General features: G+C 45.8%; 1 protein-coding gene across 1 annotated transcript in view; it reads left to right on the forward strand.

Moving 5' to 3' along the window:
• Window positions 1-12,213: 12,213 nt before the first annotated feature.
• LOC147711933 (zona pellucida sperm-binding protein 2-like) overlaps window positions 12,214-17,804 on the forward strand; it is a 299,118-nt gene continuing 293,527 nt past the window's right edge. Inside the window, exons 1-2 of the mRNA XM_086920260.1 lie at window positions 12,214-12,345; window positions 14,490-14,554. Coding sequence (XP_086776386.1) covers window positions 12,275-12,345; window positions 14,490-14,554 — 136 coding nt within the window. The 5' untranslated portion in view covers window positions 12,214-12,274. The remainder of the gene's footprint in view (window positions 12,346-14,489; window positions 14,555-17,804) is intronic.

Here is a 17,804-nt window from a genome sequence, read left to right on the forward strand (position 1 = left end):
CACACCGTGAGGGCGGGAGTTTGGTAGTAGGGATCTGACACCGGTTAAGACCTTGCCGTTGGCCCTTAATGCTAGGATGTACAATTTTAATTTAGAAATTTATACATTTTCAGGATGCTAGACTCGGCTAGGAAACCTTTGTATTAGAGAGCTGTTAAGGTTAGCCAAAGAACATGTCTTCATCAAAATGTAACGAAAGTAAAATTGTACATAATTTATGAAACGTTTTTATTTAATGTTTTAAATTTTGTTTCATATTTTAATAAATACGGCCGGGGGGGTAACTCCCCCCGCCTTCCAAAAGCTCAAACCAGTGTCTGTCTCCTCCCCTTGGGGAATTGGTGTTGGGAGGGGGTGGCGGGCATCCTGGCCATATGGAAAGGGAAGACCACTCGGTCCCCCCGAACGACTGGATGGGTGCCCCGATCCTCCCGGGAAACCATTTTGGGCGGGGGGCGTGGTTCGGCTGGTATGCCCAAAGCGGCGTAGCCGGAGCGCGCCCTTCCCGCCCAGAAGGGGTTGTCCTAGACACCCACCCGAAAGACCGCGCCCCGTGGGCGTACCTGAGGAGGGTCCTCGCCCTCCCGCAGACGGATAAAAGAGCGGGAATCCAAAGAAGTGTCCTCTTGTTCCAGTGCTCTGAAGGCTGCACCACTCGTTGCTCGTGAGCCCTCGACGGAACAAGCGGCAATTTTGACCCACCCACCAGCCCCTATTGCAATGTTTTTGAATAAAGTGATTTGTTGATGATATCAGATTGTATTAAAGAGATGCAGTCAAGTTGTTTCAGCATTAAATAAATGTGTATAGGCCTTTCTTCCTTTGGAGAAAAGTAAAGGAATGTATCAAGTAATGTAATTGTCTTGTGCTTTAGGACCTTTTTCCCTTTGTAGAAATGAAAAGTTGATGAATCATCAAGCTGTTTCACGTTAGGTGAATTTTCTTCCCTTAGTAGGTAAAACAACTGTTGTATTTATTTTTTGGTCGGGCGGTAAGGTCATGATCGGTGAGCAGTAATTTCAAGGTCCCTAGGGGGGGCGCCACCCAGAATGGATGGGAGCGCCCGGGGGGAGGCGGCCATTGGCCCCTCCCACGGGTAGGCGGCACCCACTACGGATGGGTCGCCTAGGGGGAGACGGCCATAAGCCCCTCCCAGGGGGGGAGGCAGCTAGATGCCCCTCCTACGAATTTCCCGGGGGCCGGATATCCGCGACGGCGGAAGAGAGTGTGGGGAAGGGGGGAGTCCACGCTGTCCTTCTTACAGATACCTCACACGGGGACTCGGACGACCTTTAAGATGGCGTCGAGTGAGAGGGGGCCCCCACGACAAGGGAAGTTACAGTTGGCAACGAGGGTAAAGTCCTCTGCGCATGCGCCACTCACACCGTGAGGGCGGGAGTTTGGTAGTAGGGATCTGACACCGGTTAAGACCTTGCCGTTGGCCCTTAATGCTAGGATGTACAATTTTAATTTAGAAATGTATACATTTTCAGGATGCTAGACTCGGCTAGGAAACCTTTGTATTAGAGAGCTGTTAAGGTTAGCCAAAGAACATGTCTTCATCAAAATGTAACGAAAGTAAAATTGTACATAATTTATGAAACGTTTTTATTTAATGTTTTATTTTTTTTTTAATTTTTTTTTTAAAACCTTTATTGTGCATGAAAATTGAAACAAATACGGGCCTACAACCACCAGGCCGGCCACGAAACTGTGAAGCACAGGAGCAAGCAATACGGTTCCCCAGCGACATCAGGCAATATAGCAACAATCAGCAGCAGTTACACTAAACGGAATCATGTCGCTAGGGAAAAGGAGCATTGAGGTTTAAGTTTTCAAATTTTTTCAGTCTAAAGATAAATCAGTGAAGAATAGAGTCAAGGAGAACTGAGTCCGCACATTAACATCACAACATGGGCAGGCAGCAACAAGACGAAACAACCGTAGTGAAACCCACCCCGTCAACCTGGCAGTACTTCACATATCAACAGGAGAAGCAGTTCGCATGTACGTACCACCCCCAGCGCTACCCACTCCTAACTAAACCCCTATCACAGACCCAGAACGGAAGAAAAAAGAAGAAATCATAAAAGAGATCATACATAGGCACCATAGAAACTAACAAGAACTAAATATAACCCCCCACCCTACACACATGCAGAGGCTACGGCCTGCCCCCCCCCCCCAGCAGAGTGTCTGTCGCCCCAAAAAACCCGAAATTTAGGAAGAAAAGAGAAGTAGAGAGAAAGAAAGAGGGAAGAAACAAAGAAAAATATGCACCAGTGCTATGGGGAGCAAGGAAAGAAATCTGTCCCAGAACTCCCACTAAAGAACGGCGGGGAGGAGGGCCACATCACACACGCTCGGACACCACCGGCTCACTAAGCATTCTCTGCCCCAATAACAATAACGGATAGCTGCACCAAAGGTCTGACCATTAGGGAGAGTCAACAATCAATACACAAAGTCAAATGTAAGAGTCGGGTCCCTCGCGGTCCCCACCCGCCAGTATATCAGTGCAGCAAGGGGACCACCTAGCCCTGGCCCGACCTGGGAGTTAGACTCACATCTACCCTGCGCGGCAATCCGATGCAGTCTGAGTCAACAAAGAAACATGGCCGCTCCGAGGATGGGGGAAGTGCACAGTCGCTGAACAGGCATCGCCTGCCTTCCTTAGGTAGTTCTCCCCTGATGACACACTCGTCCGAGGCAACCAAGCGGCAAAAGTCACGAGATGGGGAAGTCAAAACCAGCAAGGACGGAGCAGAAGACAAGGCAGGAGGGCAGGCTAGCAGTGAACAAAGCAGTGGGACTGTAGCACGAGGTAGACAGCCAGCCAGGGAACAAAGGGGAGACAATGTTGCAGCGGCATTCTCGACGGGTGGCAACAAATCTCCACAAGCCTCAGCAGTAGTTTCCTGAACCGCAACAGTAGCACTCGGAGGCGGCGGTGGGCTGGCAGACTGTGACAAAGACAACACCAGATCTTGTCGGGGGTAAGCCCCCTGCGCTTGGCATACATCATAAGCACATGCATCAAGTGTCTCACTCAATACTTTATAAGTGCAGAACATCTCCGCTCGTATCTCACCCAGGACCTTCATTACATCCTTGTAGGTCCATTCCGGCTGCAGGTCCGGTAGCTCCACACTCCCGGGGGAGAAATCAACCCCAGCCCCCTGCACGAAGGCGTGCTCGTCATCCCAAAAGGAAAGCACACAGTCGTCCTCACAGCACCGAAGAGCAGGCGCCGCCATCTTTACTTCAGTGCACGGAGAGCTGGGGGGGGAAGTAAGACAAGGGGGCCACGGGACCCGATCGTTAAGCAGCTGTCGTCCCTGTAGCATACTGTATCCACTCCCGTCCGTCGTTTAATTAGGGAGCAGTCGGCCGTGAAGGAGATAGGCAGAACTGTGAGGAGCTCACCGGCGACAGGCACGTTGACGAGAAGAGCCGACCAGCATCATGGCGGCCATGAACAAAGGAACCCCAGGGAAGCCCCTCCTTAGCCGTCCCGGTACAGCTCCGCGTAGTCTCGGACGGGTGGAGAAAGCAAGCATCGGCCAAGCAGCAGGCAGGTGGAAGCACCCCCGCGTTGTGTCACAGTCGCCGCATCAGGACGGTCACCTCGGGGCACGCGAGGTCCGGCAGGCGCTGGTCCGGCAGGCGCTGTGGAGCGGGCAGGGACCCGGGCAAGGGCGCTCCGTCCCGTAACTTCCGACTCCGGGCGGGCGGAGAGGCCGGAGGGACACCGTCGGACTCGGCACCTTTTCCCGCACCTTGTAGGCAAAAAGGATCCGCAGGATAGTGATCAGGATGTAGGTGCGGGACTCGAGAGCCGGCGGAGCCGAGCGACCGCACGTCCGTTCAGATCGCCATCTTCTTTATTTAATGTTTTAAATTTTGTTTCATATTTTAATAAATACGGCCGGGGGGGTAACTCCCCCCCGCCTTCCAAAAGCTCAAACCAGTGTCTGTCTCCTCCCCTTGGGGAATTGGTGTTGGGAGGGGGTGGCGGGCATCCCGGCCATATGACAACCGCATAAACATGACAACTTTGTTTCCCAAGAATAAGAATATATCTCTCAGAGTCGCGGAAACAATAGATAAGTATTTCACTCAGTCAATCGTGCATGCTTCGGTTCTACAGAGTTGCAGAGAAATAGTGAGATGGGCGTTTTCAATAAAAAGGGTTTATTGAACAGTCTTCTTTCTCATGCAAGAGAGGTGAACTGCTACAATCGTTATGAAGACTGCAAAGTATAATGCATACAGTGTAAACACTAATATGAAATGTAAGAGCATTGTATGGTTTCTAAGCCATATAAAAATACATAAATAACATTGACTAAAATACTCAACTGGTGCTTCTAAAATACGTCTACCCCAATGTACCTAACCTAAGTCAAGTACAAGGGAAGAAGTAAGTATTGTGTAGCATAGGTTTAGTTTTTACCAAGAATCTACCAAAGGTTTCTCTAGGTTCAAATCAGCTCCATATACCAAAGTTACCCACAAAGGGGTTAGAGGCGCACTCTTCGTTTAAACTTTCACTTACTTTCAACCTAATTAGACAAGGGTGCTACACTAAAAACATGTGTTGGCTCCACATGTATAAATCTACTCAGACCTGGAACAGGAAAACCTGCTCTAGTGTGCACTGTTCCTAATGAACACAATGTTCACAATTCTTAACATTTAGTTAATTTGAAATAATACTCATCATGCCATAAATTCAGTTTTGTTCTTGTATTTACTTATTTTTCCTTATTTTTAACCAAAAACATAGTTATATAGCTAATATAAATGCATATTCATAATCATATGACACTCAAAGTGGTATTTTCATTAATCTCAAAAATCATCCATATACTCTATACAAGTTTTCTCCTTAAATTCTTCTATACACATGTTGTGGCTACTGAACCATATTTAGTGTCTGGCCCAATGCATTTCGGAACGTAGTTCCTTCCTCAGGGGCTGTTCTCTGCTCTTGTCTACACGTCTATTTCCAGCGCTTCTCTGTAATCTCTGGATTATAGCGTGGGATACCTTCAAATTAGAGCAGCTTCGAATCTATTCTTAAATCCGTGATGAATAGATGCGGCGCCCGTCGCATAGTTTGAAGTCTCTCTATGTGGTGTTAAAATAAGTTAAAAAGCATCTTCGTGCTTCCGGCTGGAAGAATAAAGAGCGGTGTACGATATTAGATCTACGGCTGATTGCTGTCTCCGTGATCAAAGGCTGGCTGAAGGACGGAGTTCTTATCTAAACTGCCTGTCAATGTGGTAAGTCTGTTATGCTGGCAGCGTGAGTTTTCTTTTGGCTGTTTGTCGGATAGTTCAGCAGATGCAAGAAACGGATATATATTTCCAAATATCTCATGGAAGCTCTGCAATGGTGGAGCGCCTGACGTCTGGTCGTTGGTAACTCGTAAATTCGAAAATCAGCTCCATACCTTGTTAGGATGACGGAGGTCTGGTATTTCTGTCTCGGGACTCGATTTCCCAACACCCCGCAAGGGGAGCCGGAAACATTGGAGCTGGATTCTCGGCAAGAGAAGGGCAGCTTCCTGATCAGTGGGTCAGCTGGAGAGTCGGCTTCCTTCTGCACTTGCCGTAGCGAGCTGAGTTGGGCAAGTAGGTCTTCGAACTGCTCCGAACCACCGTAACTTGCTAGAACAAGTGAAGGTATATTTATACCTTGAAGGTGTTTAGGAATGCCATAGTTTGACGTAAAGTCGGGAATATGAACGTCAGGAAAGAACCCCAAGGAAATAGTTGTTCTTTGTAAAGTACCTGAGTTCTTGGACAAATCAATATTCAAGCAAGGGGAAGTCCCTGACTGCTTAAGCTGGTTTTCCAAGAATTTGTTGTGACGTTTGGTACGGGTGGAAGTAGCCATGCCTGTATTTGGGTAGCATGGGCTATGCCTAAATAAGGGCTTTATTTCTATGCCTATATAAGGACAATGTGAATTGTACCTATATAAGGGCATGAATCGCTTAAAACGCCACACAGCACCATCGGAGTTCAGTGTGTACACTAGCGAACATGCGTCCAGGTAGTGAGGAGTGCCCATAGTGTGTTTTTACTACCTATGAGGCCTGCTCTTCCCATAAGTCAACCTGGGGAGGCGGTTGACATTACTTCGGATTGCAATAGTGGATTGCAGTGGAGCAGCCTCTTGATGTTTCGTATGAATAGATTTACAGTGCCAAACCCTTTTCATTGGTAAAGGGAGTTTTGGCATAACTCATAGAATATGGACATTTCTATGCTCCAACAGTCTGGGGGACCATGGTGCCTGGCTCCAGTGGACAGCAGGAGTCGTGGGGTGCACATCTGTGCAGTCCCCAGTGACAGGCATAAACCATGGGCATCCCACAGGAATGGTAGACCTCTGCCATTTTAGGGCCAAAGCGATAGATTGAAAATAAAGGTTTGGACACTTGGCATCTGGGGGTCCGATCATGGCTCCACTAAAGATTAAGATCTGTATTCAAAGGCCCCATGGCAGACAGGTCTACAATTTAGGGGAGACATATGTGGTTCCAAGCAAAAACCCACTAAACCACCCCGAACTTCAAAGAAACAACAGTATAACTACAGGTGCCATCCTTCAGCAAGGGGAGCTATGCTTGTGGGAAATGGGACTGGAAAACCCAGACTGCATGGTGCACATTGCCAGAGGACTCTGTTGTGCACATGGAGTTTAACTGTCCAAATAGTGGGTCAAGGACCTGCTGAAGTGTGGCGAACTGAAGTGTGCTCTCCAAGGGCCCGATTGTGGGCCTCCATTTCTCTCTGAGATCTCAGGGACCTACACCATCTACCTGTTACATCTAGAGAATGGTGTGCTTTCAAGTGCCCACTTCGGCTACTGAATCCCAACTGGTAACGTGGTATGAGCGTGGAACTAAGACTTGTGTCTAGAGACCAGATTGCCTAGTACAGAGCCCCAGAAAATCATCTTTGAGTCTAAGGCATGTGGTTCTGGAAGTGCGGGGACCCGGACACTTATAAATGTCTAGTTGGTGGGTAATTCACCGGTTACGGGGCCCTGCGTGGCCAGTTTTGTAGATTGTGCTGCATCTGTCTCGTGCGACATGCCGACTTCATGCTCATTGCGTGTGGTGTCCTATTCACAGGGTGCGACTCTTAGAGTTGGGGGTGTACACATAGTAGGGCCTCATTCTACCTCATGTTGCGCTGCTGAATATGTGCTATGTGTGTGTGTGACTGGACTGGTCTTGTGCAATCTGTATCAATGATGTTGTGTCTCATTTCCAGGGAGGTACGGAATTTGCAACTCATCATGTTTGAAATCGGAAGTGCCTGGTGAGACTCATACCAACGCACACCAGGTGCTGGGCCTGAATTTCTTTGCTATGACCTGGATCATTGTGTACCAATTGGGGCGCCTCATTCTATCGAGAGGCTATCCTGATTTACTCCCCATTCATCAGTTGGTCCCTTTTTGACCCTCATCGCGGTGGACCAACTGTCCTCTCCAACCTTGGCCCCTCCCGAAGACATCTTGGGGCCAGGTACTAGCGAACATGCGATGTTACATTGCATGTGATACATTGCATACCATTACAACGTGGTTGTTACAAGGACTACGTTGTTACATCGCATACCATTACAAGCAAGTCGTTCCAACGACCTGCTTTAGGGGCTGCTGGATGTTGGAATAGTATAATTTACTATTCCAACTCCAGTCTGTGCAACAGTAGGGAAGGTGTTGGATTTTTAATCCAACACCTTGGGCCCCCTACAGAAGTCGTTGTAACGACTTGCGTTGTAATGGTTTCCGATGTAACGCATGCGATGTAAAGGATGTCTCCCTGTAGTAGCAAGAGACATTCATTGGGTTGAAGGAACGTTTCTGAGGCAGTTCAGAAGCTTTTTTACGTCTACCAACTAATTAAAACTACTACATATTCCTACCTGCTTCCTGAGGACCCAGACTATTTGCGACTTTGGCCGTGTGCAGCCCAGTGTCTGGAGGGGCTTGTTGGTTAACTTCCATCCGGGAGTCTAGGGTGAAGCAGAGGATGGAGGGAGGCTTAGACCACAGACTGCAGGGTGTGAACACTGACTTGCTGGGTGACAGTAGCATAGCATTACGGTGCCGAGTGCCTATATGTGTGTAAGAGCTTGCTATACGGATTAGCTGATACCTGTCGCCCAGCGTAGCTTTGCGGAGTGAGTGAGTGTGTGTGAGTGGTAGTGATCGTGTACAGTCCGCCAGGGATTCACGACACTGGCCAGTGGTCCACTTAATACATTGATTGTTTGACAAAACCACAATAGACTTGACATTGGGTTTTCCTGCATAGATCTGGCCCGCGGTGCTCCTAATACGTTTTTGATATCATGCACCGCATAAGGGTGCTCTCTCTCTCTCTATTTGGGGGGGGTTAGATTAGGAATTGTCCATAGTGTACATACTATTGAAATGATAACAATAAGAGTGGGCCTAGTACTGTTAGTAATATTTCCAAATGTTTTTTCACCCGAAGTATGACGTTAATGTTAAAATGACTGAATATGTGCGTTGATTATAAGCATTTTTACATACATCCTGTATGAATTCTCTTTTGTGCCGCTCAGTGTATTTATTGAGTGTGGCTGCTGTGCCTTTGCTTTACACATTGCCTCTGTAGTGGATGTATGACGTTACAACGCATGCTTTTACCACGCATGCCTTTACAACGCATAGTGCTTTGGGGCGCTGGATAGTGAATAGTTTAATTTATTATTCCAACTCCAGTCCCCGTGGATAGTAGGGAAGGTGTTGGATAGTAAATTAAACCTATTCCCTATCCTAGAGCGCTCCCCAGCGCAATGCGTTGTAATGGTTTGCGTTGTAAAAGTTGCGTCGTAAAGGCACTGCGTGGTAAAAGTTGCGTTGTAAAGGATGTTTCCCCTCTGTAGTAAGCCCAACTGCTCAGAGCAAAGCTACCCAAGGGTGAAAACAGGTTATACAGCAAGTATAATCACCTGCCCTTGATGGGAGCTGCAATTCTGCCTGGATGGGGGCATCCCATCAGCCAACCAGACACTTCCGGTTCCAACAGAGCTTGTAGCTCAGCAGTACATAGAGGGCATTTTGCAGAGCAGTATGCACATCAACAGCAGATGGAGGAAAACTGGGATATTCCAACTTCCCCAGGTTAAGGAGGTACAAAGGCAGGCATTCTGCTGCAGCACAGTCATCACCAAGCAGCCTTCTTGTTTCTGAACTTGTGGTAGTAGTACAGACTACATGGAACCACCTCAGCGGCACATCTTCCCATCTTCCTTGATACAATAAAGGAGAGGGTCTCTGTTTGCAGGAATCTGCAGTGCATACACTCTACTCTTCCCTGGGGGACTGCCAGCATCAACAATGAGTCATTGACAAGGCAGGCTCCCGTCTTCAATTACGCCAATGTTCACCTCAGAAAGTATCCTCCTCTGAAGAGGAGTATTCTGGATGATTTTTGTGATATCAGAGGGCTATGATACATCAGAAGCCAATTAGGGGTGGCTAAACATGTCCATTCTCTATCCATAGTTTATTCATGGTGATCCCTACCCAGGATAATAGCTTCCTCCAGGCGATGGTCTCAGATTCCCCACCTACTCAGGGTACTACAATGTCAGGTGACTGAGTGCAGTCTTCAGTTGATGGCCGCGACAGCTACAATGGAATAGAAACCTTTCTGATCTGCAAACCCAGGGAGCATAAATAAATTTCAGGAATACTAAGGGGAACTGTGAAAGGTATGGGAGAGGAGCAGGCAGTATGAGATCTCAGTGGGATAACGTTTGCCATCTCAGAAGTTAAGTTCTGTCATGGGTTGTCAGACACATATGAAACACGGCTCCAGATGTGAGCTTAATAGTACTAGGATCAGTTGCACTAACATATGGTAATCTGCAGTTTAATAGTAGGGCTTGTGGCTGATGTCTGACCTTTATGGTTTGCCAGTCCTGGAGTAACCTCAACAGACAGGGCACACATTGCCAGCATAAGGCAAAAACAATCAGAAAAGAGTTCATAACTATCCGCAACAAGGCAGTGATTCTCTCAGGAGGCTTCAGGAAGTGGAACTTTTCCTTCAGTGCAGCTGTCTCAGGAAAGATTAAGTTAACTGAGCATTACCCTTGCTGGGGGACGTAGTGAGAGGGTCAGCGATTCAATGGTAACACCCTTTATCAACCAGGCTAGCTTGAATCTGGTGGCTTGGCAGTTCGGGCTGGACTGTTCAAATGAGGAACAGAGTCAAGACGGATTTGCATATGGCTGGGTCCAAACTGGGGTGGTGTGGTGAGCAAAAAAACGATGGATTAAATCCAGATCTTTGTGAACGGGGGGATGTTTGCATTGTTCAGCATTCCATCCATCATTTGTTCCTTCTGCTTTTGTCGCCCTAAGTGGGCAGGGTATGCTCAGACGTGGGTCCTGTGCTCACTGCGCCACTGGATTCAAGCAAGCCTGGCTGATGAGGGGTGATGTTCCAAAACTGGTCCCGGTATGCCTGTTTCTGGCCCAGGGAGGACCTGGCTTGGCAGTTCAGGCTGGTCTGTTCCCATGAGGAACAGGGTCAAGACTGATTTGCAAAAGGCGGGGTCCAAACTGGGGTGGTGTGTTGAGAAACCCAGATCTTTGTGACTGGGGTGAATGTTTGCATTGTTCAGTATTCGGTCCACCAGTTGTTCCATTTACTTAGCTGACTACTGGCATCATTGTCAAGGAGAGCAAGCGGTAGCGTGGACGTTTCTAAATTTATCTTAAGAAATTTTCATAGCAAAGGACTCTCAGTTCACTGATGCAAACTAAAGCGAAACAGTCCTACATTAGTGGAGAAGTGTAGCTCAATGATTAGAGCGGCAGACCCTGATGCAGAGGTGTAGCCCGGGACCAGGGTTCAATTCCCTGCCTCGGCGGGTCTTGGGCTCAAAATTCCACGGACCTGATAATTCTCGCCTTGGTGCCTATTCCAATCATGGAGTGCAACTCTGGGCAATAGCTTGCTTAATCTCCACAACGGCCCCCACAATGCTAAGGATGCCTGGCCTCCACCTTGGGGGTGCCCAGGAGTGGACGCCTCACAGGGAAAGCCAGGATGGGTTCCACAGCGGTATTCGTACAAGCGCCTTGAGTCTCTTGCGGGTGAGTATTGAGCTATACAAGTATCAATTTACATTACAAGGAAACCTTTTTTTAATTGTGACACTTGCTTGTTTTGTGTTTACATGATGTTTGTTGTATGATTTACTTGCCAAATATTTTGCTGGTCTCCTACTTCAAATTTTACAGCCCAGACCAGTGGTGGTGGTACACTTTTCAGACTGGGGCTGCTGTCATTAATGTTATATCACTGAAGTCATACGAACTGTGAAAAATCCAAGTGTTACACAAACAAGTATAGCCTGCAAAGTCATTTACAGTACATGTTCTGTTGAGATGGTCACAAATGTGCATAGGCATGTGGCTTTACTGATAAATCTACAGGGCTCACAAACAACAGTGTGTGAAATCGAGTTTCAGCTAATATTGATCACTTTGTCCATCACCAAGTGTCTTTATTTGTTTTGATCCTATTACAATCTTCGTTTCCATCACACTTCAAAATTGCAACAAAGTGCTTTCATTGCGCTTTTCTAATTGCTGATTTACTTTGAAATACGTGTGTAGTTCATTTTAATGTATTTAAATTTTGTTGTGTGTTAGAAAGAAAATACACCCCCGGCTCTCCTTTACACTTCCTGTACCCCAGCACGATTGTCACCTAGGTCACTTATACCACATCCTCTCGCTTTTCACTGAAAGAGAGGTAATCCCCGTTTCCTTGTTAAGAGAATAAGTAGAAATGTGTTTGACCATAAAGCCTGACATTTGACCATTAATATTGCCAAATGTGATGAGATAAACACAAAAATGAAATGTCATTTCTCGCTCACTGTCTGAACTCCATCGTGATAAACTTGGGTACTGCAGCACACCCCGCACCCCATTTCCAGCACCTGACCCCCGCCTCGGCTCTCCCTGTTCATTTGCTGACTGGCCCACCTCTACCTCATGGTTGCAAGAAAGCACCCGACAGGTGAGACGGTAGTCTCGGATCCGCCCTGGCTGCTGAGGGGAAGTGGGCGGGCCCTTTGAAGCTACGGCCTGGTGACGCCGACCGCAGTGTTAAAGCGTGAACGGAGGCACAGGTGTGGCTTACATCTACTTCGGTAGCTCGAGGCGGCTACTGCAGGGGCGACTTCCAGAGACGATGGGGGGAGAACGAGAGTCCACGCGGCGCGCCTGTACATGTTTTATGGGAATTCCCATGTCCCTGATCAGGTAAGGCTCGAAGCGAACCATGAAAGCGTTCCTATGCTCCACATGTGTACCTTTACTGGCTTTACAGATATAACCGCGTGATGCATAACTTTTCTAGTCCCGGCTACCCCCCACCAAATGATTGCTTCTGGTGTTATTCCTGTTGGTTGCAAGACCATATTAAGTGGGAAGAGTCATTTCTTACTGATGTCTAGGGTCCCTAAAATTACGTTGGCAGGTGAGGTTTCGGCTCTTTTTGGAAAACGCCGGTTTTCTTTAACCTGCGTTTAGGTTCAAATAAATAAAATGGCTATTAAGAAGTAGTATCCTCTCTGCACTCTGGGTGTATGTGGGTGCGTGCGAATGTTAGGGCATGCCACCCCTTCATTTATTAGAGGATAGTTGGTTCTTTAAGCACGAAAGTAGATGGTTGTATTCTTCCCCTATAGTCACTTCTTTAAATGGGCTGGTTCTGTCCGGTACAGAGTACCGGCACTCTTATTTATTTTGTGAGAGATTTTTCCATTTCTAGCACTGCCTATGCTATTTTGAGCTCTTGAAAGAGCCAGTTCACGTCTCCCTTGTGATTAGTGAAAGCAAAGGGGGAGAGAACAGCTGATAGTAACGGGAACGTAAGTGCACAATAACTTTTATAGTTGGGTGTTTTATATTCACGTGCCTTGGTTCGTGCCACAGGAAACACCTAAACTACTTACAAAAAGCCCGACACGAAGCACCTCACTGGGTAAGCAAGGGTGTCGGAGGCTTAAATTAAATGCACGCAAGTAACATGGTTGTGATGCCGTGATTAAGGTACAGGAGGCCCGTTACAATTACTGAACCTGTATAGTTACATAAATTGTTGGCACTTGGCAGCCTTAGAGAGTTAAAATATTTTCTGGTGTTGAGGCCTGCTCGAGTAGTGGCTTGGGGGCCCGCTGTTTTGCTGCTATGTTGAGGGTTTGAACCCAATTGTCACGATAATAGTGGCTAGTGGCAGTCATATATACAGCATTCCCAAATTTGACAGTTACCCCTCTGTAGTGTAAAGAAGCCGTCACTGAGGCATGTCACCGGTGGGCTGCTCTTTCTTGGGGTGCTATCAGCTGAGGAGCTGCCAGGGCTTTAAGTGGGATAAAAACTAGGGGGTCTCTCGAAGGGGCGTGGCAAATGTAATTAATGGCTTGGCTTGAAAACAAGAAAGCAAAAAATCTAATTTTCATAGTGTGCCGCGCCACTTATTTTGCTGTTTGTCATTGCATCCAGCTATGATACAACAAGTAACATCATAACTACAAGTCAGGACTATTGGCTTTGTCAATGGTTAGTTGTATAAGATAAATAAGCAGAAACTATGGCTTGTATATAATACTGCAAAAGCTTCCACTTAAAGCCCTGGTGAGACACCACAACAATGTTGCTGCTCCTGAGCTTCAAAAAGAAAAGGGAAATCAGAGAAAATGATATATATTTTTTTTTTTAAAGGATTTCCCTTACCCCTCACCTGGCATGACCTCATGCCGTAAATTCTGCACTGGTGAGAAGTGAGCTGTGTGAGCACCCACATGATGTGCCTGCTGTCACTGCAGTCCAGATAAAAAACGTGCCAGGGCACAAAACGGATACCTGTTTCGAGGCCTCCTTTCAAAAACCTGCCGGTGCTCAGACCCGGTGAAATCCGGCCCACTTAAAGCCCTGGGAGCTGCCATGTCCTCACCCTTGTCTCATTCTGTTCGCAGCCTTCTACAGGGCCTGGTTTGCCAATTTTTGTCAGGGCTTATACCCCCCCTCTGTTTCTACGAGGGGGGGGGGGAACATGTATGCAAGCTTAAACTGTACAAGTTCCTTGTCTTCTTCTGCTCTTCAGAGTTTCTCTTCTAAGAACACATTTGAAACCATACATTATCCTACATTTACATAGTGCTTGCTCCCACCTCTATAGATTCACAGTTCTGTAATCAGTTGGTGTTCTACCACATTGCTCATTTTAGAGATTGTTCTGAAATTGCCGAATCAGAAGTGGTTGCCACAACTCAAGCTACTGCTTACAGCAGGCTACATATAGATTGTTTCTCTTTTATATTAAACTTTTATGTACCGAAAAGTAATTTAAATTACATTAAACTCCCTTGGTCTTAATTTTTTTCCTCTTTTTGTCCCTCTAGGGTTCTTCTTGCTGGCTGTTTTATGTTTGGGATCTCGAATGCAGACGTTCTCTTGGATTTTCCAGGTAATTCGCCTGTTAGCACAGCTCCTAAAACACCCTGTCCCATCTGTTGACGGGAGAAAGTTGAACAGGAAGCTTCCTTGAAGGACAGTAGCCTCAACTTTTGTTTGCACAGGCTGATCAACTAAGGAGGAAACTGAAGTTAAATATTTATTACTATTATTCAAGAACCCTTCAACAGTTCAGTTCCAAATCAATGTGGATCAACGAATTGCAAAATGGATTTACTCCATAGTAATGGAAGCGCTAGGGCAGAAATGAACCATTATTACACTAATCAAGCTTGACTGCCCCCTCCCCCTGAAGATCAGGGGTTACATTCTGAGGATGTGAAAAATGGGGACAAATGTTTTAGATTTCCGTTTTATATAGACACCCTCCAAAACATTGGGTTCTGCAAGTGGCGCTTACGTAATATGAAATATTCAAATAAGTTTGTGGTGTGTGAACTAGGGTGACCAACCGTCCGTAAATTTCACGGACAGTCCGTAATTTCGGCCGTCTGTCCGTTGTCCGTGAAGGATTGTTTAACGGACGGCATTTGTCCGTAATTTTAACTGGTCGCACAGCAGGCACAGCTGGCCCCCACCTCCCTTCTTCACTGCGATGCTGCTGAGGTCCGGTGTCACAGTCTCTATGCTGTTCCAAAGCTCAGACACCCATCAGCATTGGAGAGGCACAGCGGGATGGCAACCCTCACACCTCCAGCCCTCGATGAGCTGTTAAGAGGTGCTGAAGGTGACAGAGGGAGGGGCGGCAGCTTCAGGAGCAGGGGCTCTATTCAGATGCAAACAGCACTGAATGCGTCTTGTATACAACCATTTCTTGGAATATATCATTCTTACCCCACTTGAGTAGATTACACTGCTGGTTAGACAGAGCGTGCAATTTAAAGCTGTCCGCATGGTGCGTCAGGCATGCAATAGAAGTGGCCCCAAGTTTTTAAGCAGTACATTTTACAAAACATGCTCTGTACAGATTCTGCTAAGGCAATGTTTCTTCTGACTCTTAATGATTAAGTGCAATCAACACTGCTGGTACTCTGTGGCCAGAGTACCTCTTGTTTCTGAGAAGTGCCGGTGAACTGTGTGCAATTAAAAGCACAAATGTGAATGTACAATCTTGTGGGACTTTTAGTAGATGTGGACTACCAGCACCACAGTAATGGCACTGTAATAAGAGCCTCTAGGTGTTGAAGTTATTTACACCCGGAGATTGTGAGATGGGTATGTTATTTATTTTACCAATTAACCTTCTAAGATGCTTCCAAGTCATGACATGACTGAGAATCTGTTTGGAAGAATAGTTTGGGAAAGTGAAATTATAGAAAATGATACAACGTGTACAATTATATTTTCTACATAAGTCCTAGAAATAAACACATTTGTTGCAGTCTAGAAATTGTGAGAAGTGCAGAAAGTCCATAATTGTACTGTAAATGCGGCAGCAACAGAATTGTTCAATTCCACTGGTCCTGTAATTGTATCAACAAACCATTAATGAACTGCGAACAAACACATTATTCCAATCAGTGCCCTTTGTTATCTCCACCATGAAGAAAACTGCTTCAGCTTTCTCTGCCGTCTAAACACTGAAGGTGTTTAAGACATTGTATTTCTAAAATTAAGAGTTTTAATCACTTGTTTTATTCTCTTCACTGCCGACAAACTGTGTACTCCACCACTTCGCATACTATTTTCGATAAACATCTCCCTAACTACCCCAAAATAAATATGCAATATATAAACAAATACATAACGGGTAATACGGGTGAAAAACCATCTCGGGGTTCTGGTGACGTTGTCGGACTACTCAGCTCTTGGCCTTATGATTCTCAATGGCAATATTTGTTTACATTTTATGGTTACACTATACATATCTTGTCTGTCTTGTATGTAATATAAACTTTTCTGTCACCTACTTTTCAGTGCTGTATCACTTGTCATAGATGTGCTGCTTTCCTCTCTGGTAGATAAAAGGAAGGAGAGTCAATGATGTCCCACACTACTTTACTTGTTCTTTGATGTATTTCCTCAATCTATAAAAGTGGCCTGCAGTTTAATGACTCCTCGGATGTACATTCCATTGAATGTCTGCTCTTCTAATTCAATCACCCATCTTCAAATACGGCTCCAAACATGGTCTTCCAGTTGTAGCAACATTCAGTTTAAGGGTTAGTGGGCTGTCTTAATGGTAAACTGTTCCTCAAAAAAATTGAACTTTTTTTTGGCTAAAGGCTCCTTCTCAGTGACTGCATAGTCTATGCATTGCGTAAACCTCAAGAAGTGAAGTCCATAATGTATTCAGTGTTGCCTAAACAGCGTTAAAACAAGCTCCTTTCTGTTGTGACATGTAGTTTACCCATATGAAATGTGCATGTTATATTTCAGTTTATCAAACTGATTTCATTTTCAAACCCTTTAATCCAAGAAAACTAAATGCCTTTTAATCGGTTTTAACAGATTTACTTAGAACATTTTCGATTTGCTGCATACTGTTGTCATGCCCATTAAAAAAGATTGTTTTTTTCGTTGGAGCGTGAGTATTTCCAAAGATCTGAACTAAAGGGTTGTTTGGTTCAGCCCACTCTCTAGTCACCTCATGGTAAGCTGTTTCTCCTGAATTTTATACTTTTCTTTCTATCATCATAAGTGTTTCAACTTCAAACCCATCAAAACAATCACCCATTCTCATCGCAGTCTTTCATATAGCTTCCAAAAAGCAGTTTTACTTTGAAGTACAGATAATAAATCAAAAGGCCTACCTGGAGATCGATAGGTCTCAAATGCCCTTGTAGTCTGAAGTGAAATGCACTTTAGCTCATCAGTATCATCAGTTCTTCGATGATGGTCCGATGTAGTGAACTGAAGGCAATCCGGCCCTCATTCGTTTAAACACTACAAATCTATGCAACGGTAAATGTCTTGGCAACACGGGCAGTAGTTTTTGTTGTACCTGCCTTTTCCAATAAAGTATGGGTTCCATAATCTAGTAGATCTTTGACTTTCCCTCCACCTGAATGGGTGTAACATTGTGCAGGAAATAGATCGCCTCAATATATTTCAAGCTAATGCATCCTAATTGTTCAACCAAACACACTTGATTTTGATATCTAGTTCACTATTCGATTCATTGATGGCAACTGCTCCAAAGACCCTTTTTTTTTTTGTGAAAAATACTGTGCCCCCTTTTATACAATCTTAAGCTCCGTTGGTGAAATAACACGTTTCTTTTTAATGGCCTTCTCAAGCTT

Source organism: Lissotriton vulgaris, chromosome 5 (assembly GCF_964263255.1).
Source record: "Lissotriton vulgaris chromosome 5, aLisVul1.2, whole genome shotgun sequence".
Lineage (NCBI taxonomy): Eukaryota > Metazoa > Chordata > Amphibia > Caudata > Salamandridae > Lissotriton > Lissotriton vulgaris.